At 53.9% G+C, this 13,148-nt stretch overlaps 1 protein-coding gene across 14 annotated transcripts in view; it reads right to left on the reverse strand.

The window, feature by feature from the left end:
- Nucleotides 1–9,638, reverse strand: part of Tle3 (TLE family member 3, transcriptional corepressor) — a 45,387-nt gene extending 35,749 nt beyond the window's left edge. For 6 of the 14 annotated variants that reach the window (XM_075965621.1, XM_075965619.1, XM_075965615.1 and 3 more), the window contains exons 1-4: nucleotides 8,566–8,720; nucleotides 7,963–8,063; nucleotides 7,416–7,479; nucleotides 6,362–6,406 (exon numbers count right to left, since the gene is read on the reverse strand). In XM_075965621.1, the coding sequence (XP_075821736.1) occupies nucleotides 6,362–6,406; nucleotides 7,416–7,479; nucleotides 7,963–8,063; nucleotides 8,566–8,589 (234 nt within the window). In that variant the 5' untranslated portion in view covers nucleotides 8,590–8,720. Of the gene's footprint in view, nucleotides 1–6,361; nucleotides 6,407–7,415; nucleotides 7,480–7,962; nucleotides 8,064–8,565 lie in introns of all 14 variants that reach the window. The other 8 variants (XM_075965620.1, XM_075965616.1, XM_075965618.1 and 5 more) reach the window with 2 other exon arrangements.
- Nucleotides 9,639–13,148: the final 3,510 nt, after the last annotated feature.

The following is a 13,148-nucleotide window of genomic DNA, read 5'->3' on the forward strand; positions in this document are numbered from 1 at the left end:
GCAGAGATCTCTGGCTCCCTGCAAGCTTGATACAGCCTTTCAATTAAGAAAACCAGCCCCATCCTACCGACCCTCCTGGTTTCCAGACAGGCCCCTTAGACCCAAGGGCTCTTCAGAAGAAAGGGGGGGGCGAGGCACCTAGTCTGGCTCCGAGAGACTGACTTGTTCTCTGTGTCCTGTCATGGCAGCTTCTACATTCAGGCACAGCTCCGTAGCCCAAACCCCCTAGCCTTTGGCTGTTATGTAACATGCCCAGCAAACAAAAAGGACTTAAAAGCGCTATGCCAACCATGACTGAGCCTCCTCGCTCCCTCCTTGAGAAACTTGAGGCCCTGGCATCAGCAGGGAAAGGCTGGCCCACGGTTTTGGGCCTGGAGTGAATGATGCCTTAAGCAAGCCCAATGGATATATATCCCTCACTGCTCTCAAGGCAGGTCATCCCTCTCTCTAAGTTCTCTTAGCCCCAACTGGAGGGGAGTCTTTATTCTGAAAGGCCAGAGGAAGAGAAGGAGCCAAGAGGAGGAGAGGTACAAGAGAAAGGAAGAAAGCATCTTGGATGTGTCTCAGAGAGCATTTGTTGAAAACAAGATATTGTCCCTTTAAGCATATAAAAACAAGGCCCTTGAGCATGCAGTTCTCACTCTGGTACACAATTATGGGTGCTTTCAGCTGTCTAGCACTACTTCAAGAGCACTCTTAAGCCAGACTGTCAATGGCATGTTGAAAGCTATTTTGCTGGCTGCTATCATTAATAGCAAAGTGGAGAGCTGGGCTGATGAGAATTAAATATGGGGGAGGGGTAGGTCATACCCAGTCATTACAGAATTACCAGTATGAGAAAGGAGACAATGCCACTTTGGGGAATAGAGTTCAAACCAGAGCACGATGGTGGGGAAGCAGACAGGGGAGGCCGCAGACGCCCAGAGCGTCCCCCACCCCCACCCCCACCCCATGCCAGATGGACTGGAGCCAGCCCTGGAGAGCCATATGGGGACGGAGGGAGCCACTGAGTCGTGGTGAATGTGAGGGTGGAGAGGCCTTTGGATAACGCCGTGCTGCAAAATGTCACCACCTCGCCTCACTTCTCAAGTGCACACGCGGGGGGGGGGGGGGCGGAGAGGGGGCAGCTGCCCTCCCCCATCCATTCTCCCTGACTGTGGCTTCCTGAATGTACTTCACTGCCGTGCCAGGAGCTGTTGTCACCTGGGAGGAGCTCCAGCTGCTGGCTTCTGCCTTTAACAACTCCCCTCCCACCCTCCCTTTAAGGCCCCACTCAAGTAACAGTCCTTCTGCAGGGACATCCTCTCTGACCCGTCTCGCTTTCCCAGGCAAGTGTGTCGCAGCGGCCACATTAGCGCTTACCTCACCGCATCGCAATTACTTATTTAGAGGCCTGATGCCCCAGCGGAGGGAATGGTGTCTTATTCGTCTGTGTAACCAAGCCGGGCCCACACCCAAGCACATCCCAGACCCCTAATAACCGTTTTGGGAATGGATCCAGCTCTCTCATTTTGCTGATGAGGAGACTGTGTGCTCAACCACAGAGAGCGGCCCGCAGGCAGCCCACAATTACAACCCCCCACTTCCTTCCCAGGGCTCAGTGCAGTGCAGGTCCACCCACCCGCCCACAACCCAAAGAAGGAAACCCCACGTGTTTACTGAGCACCTATTACACACTGTGTGTGCTTGGCAAAGGGGCGTCCTCCATAGCTCCAAAATGAGATATGAAGGTTCACACTGTGTTATGCAGGATCACAGGGGTGAACCCTGCTAAGAGTTGTTTCCCACCTCCTGGTGTCCCAGCATTTTGTCCAATGATACAGGAAAAAAAATTTCCTATGTGGAAAGAGAATTTATTCTTTGGCTAACTCTCCTTCCACAATACAGAATCGAGGGCTTCAGTAAAGGCGACCCTTCCTGGGTGAAGGGAGGATTCCAAAGAGGACAAGGAGGATGAGGATGGGGGGGGAGCAACTCTTGGCCCACCACCCAATCCTGCTTCAGGAGAGCTTCTGGAATAGCAGAATTGAGAGATGGGTTCCCAGTAGGCTTATCTATCTTCATCTAGTTTTAGAGCCGTCTCAACAGTCAGATGTACAAGAAGGAAAAGGCCCCGAGAAGTAGAGAGCTTTGCTCTCTACCGTTCTGTCTTCTACAGCCTGAGAGGAAAAGCAGCCTTGAGAGCTGGGTTACCCTCTCGCTGGATGGGGCAGAGTAAAATGAGTTTCGGGCTCAGGAATTCCCAAGGTAGAGCAGGGATGGCACCCTTCTGGGGAGATCACACAATCCCCGTGTTTGCAGGGAGGAGCCACAAGGCAACTGAGGTCACAAAGAATCCAGGGTGTGAATGATGGAGCTCCCAGTGAAGAAGAAAATTTCACAGCTCAACCCGGAGGCCACACACTGCCCCAGGATCAGCGCCTGTACCCCCATCTTATTGCCACCAAGGTCTTTTCCAGAAAACCCTGTTGCCCAATGGCTCTCTGGCCACGCAGCCCCTTAAGCTGCTTTGCCTGGAGGTCTTCAGGCCTGTTTCAGCCCTGTGTAGATGGCCACCTTGTGGCTGGGGTACAACAGTCACAGGTTTTATGGCCGTCACCTCATCTGTGAACCTGCCCTCTGTGTTATTACCAAACACGTCGAATCATTAGTTGTGCAAATAGCTGGCGAATGGAGATGGGACTGTGGACACAGAGAATTCAGCTGACACGGTTATACAACCTCAAATGGGATGGATACTTTGGACTTTGGTGGAGCCAAGTTTGCAGCCTGAACCTGGCTGTATAATAGCATGGAACACGCGGAGGTAATTAAAGACACAGCGTGCTATGAGTTACCAAAAGAGGCTTGCTACAGAAGAGGCCAAGGGTATGGAGGAAAGCCTGCAGTAGCAGCACTGTTATCATCTATGGCTGCAGGAGTCTGGGCATACCAGCTCTAGTCCCTCGGCCCGTTTCCTCCTGGAAGGTTTGGATCAGAAGCCAAAGGGCTCTTCTAGCTCTGGGGCTCTGGAACTTGCTAAGGTTACTGAAAACAGTGCCTGTCTAGTATTGGCATGATGCTGCCCCCAAATCAAACTGCCTCAAGTCAGCTTGCCAAACATCAGTGCTCACCAACAGAGGGTGAAAGGCCAGCCTGCCAGCTTCCCCCGGCACCATGTCTCAAAGTCACTGCATGACAGTCGCTCTGGAGTCTATTTCTAAGCTGGCTTTGTCATTTGCTGCTGACACGGGAAAGGCGCTGCAGGAACAAGACGGGAACTGATGTGACGGTCAGCCATCATCGCCTCCCTGGCCCTCGCTGAATCATCCTTGACACCCTGCCTGGAAGCAGGAGCCTGGGGGAGGTGGTGACCTCTTCGAGTCCCGGGCCAGGTCTGTGATTCTGTAATCTTTGCTTTACCATAATTAGGGAGGGAGGGAGGCGATAGAGTAGGAGGACCCATTTATTACTTCTCTGGGATCTGACAGCTTGGAAAAGGGAAAAAGAGAATGATGGGGGTGGGGGGGAGGACAGGGGACGGACAGAGAAAGAGCCAGGGACAGAGCCAGCCACAGTGAGTTTAACCTCTCAGTAAAATAAAAACGGGCTGGACGGACCTCATCAGCTGCCCTCTGTCAATACTTGGGACCATCTGGCAGAACGCAAGGTTCTCAGCTAATTGGCATTTCCCATGGAGCCAGGGAAGAAGAGCTTTTGAAAAAAATACGTGGTGGTGATGAAGAGTGTGTGTGTGTGTGTGTGTGTGTGTGTGCGCGCGCGCGCGCACGCATACACAAGCCAAGAATGGCCAGCCAGACACACTTTCCCAAGGTGCTAGAGCCCTGTAGACCATCTATTATATAAAAGTACATACAGTCCCCGCCCCCACTCGCTTAAAGATGAAGAATCCAGCCTGTTTGTTCCAGGCAGATGTAATCACACAGTCAAGTCTAGAGGGCAGGACACTGCATGAATAATTCAAGCACTCCAGTCACTTGATTGTGTGTGCAGATAAAACACCAGTCAACCGCTAAACAGGTCAGCTGATAAACTTGTTTGCTCAGGCCTAACCACCCTCGCCAAATGCACCTAAGACCCACACTACAATTAGTGGCGGGGTTTCTTCAACAGAACCCTGCAAGCCTAGGGAGTGGCCAGTACGCCATTAGGTCAGGGTTGTAGGGTTGTATTGCGTTTCTCCCTTCTCAGTCAGGGTTTCTCCACCTCTTAGCCTCTTTGTTCCTACACAGCCACAGGGTGAGTTCACCCAACCCAGAGACTTGTTGGCATTCATGCCGGGAAGGGGCTGGAAGGCAAAGGTAAGGCATCAGGAGCAAAGGACCTAACTGCGGAACCCAGAGGTTCTAAAATGAGCCCTAGCTCTTGCCATGCTTTCTTCCTTGATGCCGTGGTTTCCCCACCTATAAAAAGTGGGCAAAAATCCCTCTATCCCACCATTGAGAGGATTTATAAAGACAATGTGGCCAGATCTCAGGTATTCTCCCGTCTTAGAATCCTGTTTAGGGAATGGCCAGAAATCCCAGACAAACACAGCTGCTCTGTACACAAGCCTCACCACTGAAATACTTAACCCTTCTGGGTTCCTTGCCTCCCCAGTGCTCAGAACACTTTTGCTCTGCCAGCCAAAGTGACTTCTTTGTACCCAACAACCATCCACTCAGACACGGGCAACACCACCCATGCAGACCTCAACATGCAAGGACATATTACACCTTAATTAGAAGCTCTTACAACAACAACTACTGCTATAAATTTTGAACCTGGGTGCAATTACCCTCTTTAAAACACGCCCAAGATACTATTCACAGAGGAAGGGAAGGACTGGAGAAAGGGAGGAAGTGGTACCTTGCAAAATACCCCAAAGTCCTTAAAACACCTGAGACACCAGTTTTATTTCATGCAGTCTTCCAGTCAGATCTGGGCCAGCTCTACCTAGACTAAAGCAGAACCCACTCTGGTCTCTCCTCCCCAGGAGAACCTTCTTTACGTATAAAGCAATGTCTGTTTATTATTTCTGTGGGCCAAGAAGTGAGGATGCGGTAGCCTCCATGTGTGCATGCCTAGGGAACCAACTCCTCAGGAAACCACAGCTGGCTTCCCACATTGCTCACTAAATGCTGGCTCCCCTTCACCCGCCCGACAGCAAGGGAAAGGAAACAAGATTCAAAGGGCTCTATAGGAAGCCACTGGAGCGGGCAGGAATCTGCAAGCTTCCCCTCAGGGTCACCTGCCCTTCTCACCTGCCGTGGGTCCTGCCCCCTTTAAAGAGTAAAATCTAAACCTTGTAAATGACTGTTAATTTAGAGCAGAAAATCCATTCAAGTCACGGTCACCAAAGGCTGGTATGAGTCAACAGCCTTCTGAGATTTCAAGAACACCAATTGTTAAAAAGAACAACCGGCCTGCGCCATTTATACGTGCCAAGTCGATGCTAATCGTCCGCCAAGCCAAATTATAGGCAGCCTCTCCTCAGAACACAAATAGACAAACAGGCCTCTCCCACAGCCTGGCCTAGCTCAGGCCCGGCTACTGATATGCACTGAGATAAAGGGTGTTTCTATTTGCTGGATTTGAGGTATAGTGTTATTAGAAGGGAGACAATGTGAGGTAGTTTACATATCCATCAAAGGATACCACACTAGTTAAACTGGTTTGACTTCAGGATTACAAAGCTGAGCTCAACTGCCAGCCACCTCAAAAGGCCTGGCGAGGCTGGCCCCTGGGCAAGCTACTTCACCCCAGGGCTTCAGCTTCCTCCTGTGAAATGGGGGCGTAGCCACCTTCGAATGAGGAGTTGAGAAACTCCCTCCTGAACGCAAAGCACGAGGATTGCAGCTCACTCTGGCTTTAAGTTTTTTTAGGCCGTTAGTGGCTTCATTCCCTTACATTTCGACAGCTCAGCCTGGCTTTTAAGGCCCTTGAAGCGTAATCTTATCAAGGCAGTACATCACTGTTGGGTTTTTCTTTTTGCAAGAGAAAGAAAGAAAAGCAGGGGTGGGGGGAGAGCCCCACTTGCCTTTCCTTTTTGAGAATTTTACATTAAAACAGATAAATGCAGTCAGTCAACTTCAGGAGTGGGGAGCACAGATCCTGGGGTACCTACAGTACAACTTTTTACCCAGTTCCCCGACCAGCAACTTTCTACCCAGATCCCAGACCAGGCCTAAGTTCACAAGAACAAATGCTAACAACTCAACATAACCAAGGAAGAGCAAAGCCCCAGCAGCAGGCATCCCTGAACACTCACTCTTAGGGGCCAAGTGGGAGACCAGACATTTTCAAATGGCCACCTTCCCCCAAATCCACAGATTGTGCTTTATACGTACACACACATTTTTAAAAAGAGAAAAGCACGTACCTGCTTGTGCATCTCAATATTCAGGCCATATGACATCTCATAGTACTACAAATTGAAAAAAAATATTCAATATTCAGGCCATATGACATCTCATAGTACTACAAATTGAAAAACAATGCAGGCAACACAGGGAGACTACTCTTTTTTACCTTCCCCTCCCCCAGGCCTTGGCCAAGCCATTCATTGGGTCCACAGAAGCTGAAGTCCACCCACAAAGACAGCCTAAGGAGGTTTAGAAGCTCACTCGGGGAAGTGGTCAAGTGCTCCTCTCCACCCAATAGAACATTACACACCATAGTAAGAAGACCCGGGCCTCCCCTCCCACAAGGCACCCATGTGCCACACAGGCTGTTTATACAAGGTGCTGGCTCTACAGGGAATGCTGTGTACCCGCCTCCTCTTGTCCTCTGAGAGTTACTTAGCACTAGGTGGAAGGTCTCTTGTGTGGAAAGACTGCCACTGGCCTGTCCTCAAGTGGCTCCCATGCCCACTCCCAAAAGGAAGATGTAAACTTGAAGGAAGACACTAAGTTAGAACATAGTCTAGCTAGGGAGGTCCAGACTCCAACTGAGGAAATCCTCGAGGAGGGAAGTGGGTGAGGGGGGAGGCTTTAAAAGGTTCCTCCAATCTGAAAAAATCTCTGGGGAAGGCAGGCTCTTCTGTCCCATTCTAGCTAGATCCCAGCTGCCAAACAGAAAAGTTTCCGAACAATCCCAGGAGAACTTCAGGAGGGTTTTTATACAAGCTCATTCAACTCTAAGTTACTAATCAGTTTAAGGCAAGCAGCCGCACCCCCCCCCCCCAGGGAAACCTCCAAAACACAAATGAGAAGCTTTACAAAGGTGGCCTGGAACGCGGGTTTGTTTCTCTTTCGGCCCCTACTCTTCACCAGCCCTCCACCAAGTGGCTGGGAAGAGGAAGCTAAAGAAGTGAGCCCTCCAGGGGGCTGTCTTGAAGCTGGGCCCGCCTCGGGGCCTGCCTCAGTCCCAGCTGGACCCACAGCTTGGGTGCCCTGCCCTGCCCTCCCTCCACCCTGCTGCGGGCTGCCTCTCACCATCACATAATGGCGCTGCATCTCCGTCTTCTCGTTCGCCAGCTTGTCGTATTCCACTTTGAGGCTATAAGGGCAGGAGGAGGCGCTCAGGCCTGGCGCCTACATGGCCTCCTCAGAGACCCGGACTCCAGGGTCTCGGAGAGCCATTTCTCTCCACTTCCCCAGCACCCTGGGCACCCCCATTATCCATCATCCTCTGGGCAGTGGGGGTGGCTGCCTGCCACCTGGAGACTGGCTGTACCAACTCCAAACTTCCCTTGATCTGCGAGGGCACTCATCGCGGCCACGCGGGGGCGGACCCTTACGCGGGATCAAGACCCTGACCCCCACCCCCCCCAACCGGGCGGGCTTTCAGGAGCTGGGCGACCGCGGAGAGCAAAGGGTTAAGGCGGCGCGCACCGAGAGGGGAAACAAAAGGCGGAGGCCCCGCCGCCCCACAGTCCGGGGGCCGGCGTCCCCTCCGTCCCCGCGGGGGGGGGGGGTTAACAGGGGCGCGCGCGGCCGCCCTCCACGCCAGTCGGGGGCCACCCCCCCCCGCCCACCTTACCTGTGATACTGAGCTTGGAGGAACTGGAATTCGTCTTTGATCCTGTCACAGGACTCGGCCACAGTGAATTTAAATCCCGGCTGCCCGGGTTGATGGGGAGCCTGGAGCCCATGGGGACAACACAGGGGAGAGGAGTGGGCACATCAGACGGGCTCCACGAAAACCCTTGCCTCCGCTGGGTCCCTGGTTCCTTCCCGCAGGGCGTCACCGGCAAGGCTACCACCCCATACCCTAAAACCATCCCAGCAAGTTTTTCTCCGCTCTCCCAACGGGGCCGGGAAGGGGGCGCCCCGACCATCCCCAAAGCCAGCAGGGTTCCCATGACCAAGTGCCGCGAGGGCGACTTGGAAGACTTGGGAGAGGGGTACGAAGAGGGAGTCAAAGTCCCTCATCCAAGGCAGGCCGCCCTCGCCCCCGGCCACTCGAGCGCAATTACCCTTGGCCCTCTATTGCGCCCCCCCCACGACCACAGCCCCTTTGTGTGAGCGCACACACGCGCGCGCACCATAAAGGTAGCAACAAGCAAAATGGAGGTGCGAGATAAACTGCCTCGTTTACCCTGCCATGATAGATGCTTAAATAAGCCTAGTTGCAATTACTCACCGGATGTCTGCCTTGCGGATACATGGCAGGGAGGGGTCGCGATTCCGAGAGCTTGGAAGCGCTGAGAGCCCGAGCCGGGGATGTGCGGGGGAGGGGGGAGGCGAGCCCGAGCGGGGGGCGGCCGGGGAACCGAGAGCTCGCCCCCGGCCCCCCCAGCCCGCTCTCGCAGCGAAATCCCAGAGTCGGGCGTGCGCCCCAAGTGCAGACAAAGAGCGGCGGAGCGAGCGGCAAAGTCGTCGGCGGGCTCGCGCTTTGTGCGCCTAGGGCTCGGCCGGCTTCTGCCGGCCACCTTCCCCCGGCTGCGTGGACAGTGTCAGAAGCCGGGGCTGTGCGGACATCGTCGGCTCCCTGGTGGCTCCAGTGCGGGATCCCAAGGCCGAGGGTGGGGGGATCCTCCTGTCCCCTCGCGGGTCACTCAGCACGATGAGGCTGGAGGGGGGCGCGTCTGGGCAGCCCAGAGCATCCGGGGCGCGTGGGTCGGGTCTCAGAGGTGGCCGGGCCCGGAACTCGCAGTGAGACGAGAAAAAAGGCAGGCTACAGAGGAGACGGCTTGAGGACCGAGGGTGAGGGCTGGAGCCCAGTGAGGGTGCTTCGACGCCCCCCCTCGGAGAGGAGAGCCTGCTGTTCCTTCTGCTCCCGTCGCTGCCGCCAGCCCTTCCTTCCCAGGGCCGAGGAGGAACTCCGGGCTCAGTCGGTGGAAATCATGCGCCCCGGCATCCTAACTCCAGCGGGCATGAGAAGCCTGGGCGAAGGGGTCCTCTCTGCTCCCAAGTAGAGCGTCAGCGTCCCTGGCGAGGAGCGGTCGGCGTCCCTGCCGCCTCGGAGCGCGCAGACTGGAGATCACGGAGGGGAAGACGTAGCCCGAGCCCGGGAGCTCTGCGGCTTCTTTGCTTCCTCCCAGCCTCTCCGCGCCCCGACAAACCCCCAAAACACACGCACTCAACACACACACACACACGCACACACACACGCACACAAAAAGTGCCTCGGACCTGCGGATACCACACACAGACAGGCGAAGGGGGCCGAGCACGAGGTCTGAACTGCCGCGAGAGCAGTTCCAAATAGGGACTGAAAAGTAACAAAATAATGTGGCGGCTTCGCCTAGCGTTGGCCAATGGGAGCGCGAGGATCCCACGTGGGGCCGCGGTATTCGGACTGCGACTGGGTGCCTCTGGGCGAGACGTCACAATGCCCTCTTGTGTCTAAAACTATGCATGAAAAGTAGCAATCAGGCCCTACCCGCTGGTGACTTTCGCTTGGGAGTGAAAAACAGCGCTCCTCACATCAGGAATTAACCGAAAGACATATAATAAATAGATATATATTATAGTGCTGGGCTGCTAGGTTTTTTTTTTCTTTTTTCCCACGATCTACTAGCAAATAATTATTTGGCGGGAGGGGAGGAAGAGAAAACGAATAACAACAAAAGAAAAAAAAGGACAAGCTGCACAATCCTCAAAACCTGTGGCTGGTAGTAATGGATCAGTTGATTCTGTAAAGGCGGCGAACGATTGCCCCCCTCTAATCTCATTAGGGCTGCAAAGCAGCCCAATTAGATACTATAAAACAAACAGAATCACTTTGTCAGTTTAATGTTTTCACTTCAGAAGATTTAGGACCGATAAAATGCTGGCTCCCAAAGTTACCTCCGACCTCTAAGACTGTTCCCCAAACTGAGTTTTTCTTTTATCCGTTTCTGTCCCCTCTCCCACCCTTGGGCGCCCCGCTTTCCTCCTTTGTTCATTCGCCCTTCTTTTCAGAAAGCCAAATAAACAGCGCCTCTGATGCGCAGCGGCTGCCGCCGAGGGGGAAGTCTGAGAACTCTGGCTTGGCGGGCAGTGCAGATGGAAGGGCCCGGCTGTCTGCGGACAACAGGCTTAGTAGTGCGGCTGGCCCCGTTTGGGGTTCTTGCCCTTTGGGGACAGCTACGTCCTGGCCGCAGCCTTGTCGAGGTGGGCTCCTCAGCTGCGCTCCGGGCCGAAGTGGCGAAGGACATGCACAGAGCTGGGGCTCTCCTGGCTACGACCCAGAGCTCCAACCTGGTTTCTTGGCCTGCTGGCCGGCCCGTACCACATGCATCAGCAGCCACGCGTGGAAGAGCGACTGTGAGCCTAGAGCGTCTACGGTCACCAGCCTTAACGCCCAAGGGGGCGCATTCGACTCTGGGGCCCATTTGCTCTCAGACAGGGGTCACGTCGGGGCATACTGCCCACCCTGGGTCCCCAGGCTTCGGAGAGTCACAGCTAAGTGGACGCCCAGCCGTCCCCGGGTCCCTCTCTGCTTTCCCACCAAGCACACACGCAAGCACGCACTCCGGGCCCGCTGCGGGCGCGCGCGAGCCGGCCGCGCGCCCCCGGAATCTATATTTTCCCCTCATTAGGAGCCCGAGGTTCGCGCTTGCATCTTAATGAGGAGCAGGGAGCGCGCGGGGACCTCCACGTGAGCGACCGCCCCGAGATGGAGCCTCCCAGAACCCGCTCCGGCCGCCGGCCGCGACCGCGCTCTCCTCTTCATTTATTTATTCTCCTAAATAAAAACATAAATCGTGTACGGCGCGAACCGAAAAGGGGAGGGGGCAAAGAGAAGCCCAGCTCGACAGATGCGAGCATCTGGCCGCAGCATCCATTAGTCTCAAAATGGCTCCTCTTTTGAGCTTCCCTCTCCCCTCCCCCTTCTTTGCCCTCCCCCTTACGTCACGGGTGGGCGCACCCGCTTTCTACCCGGCCCACCCCTTTCTCGCTCCAGCCCCCACGTGGGAAGCGCCGGCCACGCCCCAGAGCAAGCCTGGAGACCAATCATAAACAAGTAGAGAGCTTCTCAACTACTGATTGGTGAAAATGCGGGGAGCTGTCAGTCCTTGGCCAGAGCTGTCAGTCAAAACCACGCGGGGTGGGGGAGCGCTGACAAATGCCGAGGCTTCTGAGCCTCCCGCTTGCAAATAGTGCTTGGAATGGCTGCTTAATTAGCTTTGAATGGCTTTTCCTTCCAGCTCAAACAATCTGTCACTACCATGTGGTATAAAGGAGCCATGCATAAAAAAGTAAGCAGAGGCTAAATATCAATTTGATTTTGTGTATCAAAGGAATATTTTATTTTTCTCCCTAGTAATGAAACGTATCAATTTAAATAATAAAAGGTAAAAACACACACACAAACCCTGTTTAAAAAAAAAGAAGAACAAAAAAAAGGAGGAAAAAAGAGAAAGAAAAAAAAGAAAATCAAAAACCAAACTCCACGATGTTCCGACTCGTGCGCACGTCTGAAATAGGTAATTTCTATGGACCGCGTTAAGGAGGAAGTCTGAGACTCTCCCTCTCCGCCTCCCCCCTTTAAACTTGCATTTAGTGTTTTTGTTGTCCTGGTCCTAGGAATGGTGGGGGAAGGGTGTCAAGGGGGAGGAGATGTGGCGTTGGGGAGAAAGGAGAACTTTAAAGGGATCTCTTTGAAGCTGCTAATCAAAGTGCAGGGATTTTAAGACCCCTTAAACTGGGGTCCTACAGCAGGTCTTGATTTGGGAGCCGAAAAGAGAAGGGGGGAGATAGAGGGTGTGCTTGTCGCCCAGATTTATTAAACACAATGCCTTCAAGATGCCCGGGCCAAGGCGCCTAGTTCAGCCTCCCTCTCCTCGGTCTCCCTCCGAACTGGCTCCAACGGCGTCCTTCCGCTGACGGCCACCGAGGTCCTGGGCTTCCAGGTCGAGTCTACGCGGACTGTGTACAGAAAAGCACTGCAGCTCTGTCTCCGGTCTGCTTGTCCCCTGCCAGGGCAGAGGTGCTCCTGAGAACCCCACGAATCAGCGTGAGCTGGTGCAAGGCAGCCTCCACACTGCGTTTTGCCGTGAACCCAGGCGCCAGCACCCGGCCTGGCGCACCGAGGATAAGTGTGATGGATGCGGTTTCGCAGAGAGCCGCCCCCACAGCAGAGCCGAACTGCAGCGGTGCGCCCCACAGTGAGGAAGGACAGCCCTTGAGTGTTTAATAGGTACAAAGCAGGCCATGGTTATCCACTACGTCCTCACTTCACTCCCAAGGCCTGGCTTATAGGATAGAAAAGAGAGACAGAAAACAAACACCCAAAGCTTAGTAATGGGCTCTGAGCTAGGCAGAGAGATCAGAACTGGAATCCAGGACAGCCCTAGATCCACGGCCAAACTCAGAAACATCCTTGTGCAAGACGAATCCATATGAGCACTTGCTGAATAACATACACTCATTCATTCATTCATTCTAGCCCTCTCTGGAGGTCTGGAGGTGGAGTCTCTGGCTCCTGGTTCGCCCCTCCACCTCGGCTCCCAATCCTGTCCCTGGTACCAGACCCTTAAGTTCAAAGCTCACTACTGCTCAGAAGTCCCACCCCTATGCCACCCCACAAATTTTGTAAGGAAAGAAAATATGCTTGTTTTATGCTAGAGAAAGATGCACAGACACCCTGTCCGAAGCGCTTGACAATTATTTTTTTTTTAAAGGAGGGGACTGAAGAAAAAGACTTCAAACAGCTCTGTCTCCAGTTCTAATTGGAAACGTTTCAACTGTTTATGTTACAAGAAGTGTCAGGGTCATTTGCTACCGGAGAGCTGACTT

Source organism: Microtus pennsylvanicus, chromosome 3 (genome assembly GCF_037038515.1).
Source record: "Microtus pennsylvanicus isolate mMicPen1 chromosome 3, mMicPen1.hap1, whole genome shotgun sequence".
Classification (NCBI taxonomy): Eukaryota; Metazoa; Chordata; class Mammalia; order Rodentia; family Cricetidae; genus Microtus; species Microtus pennsylvanicus.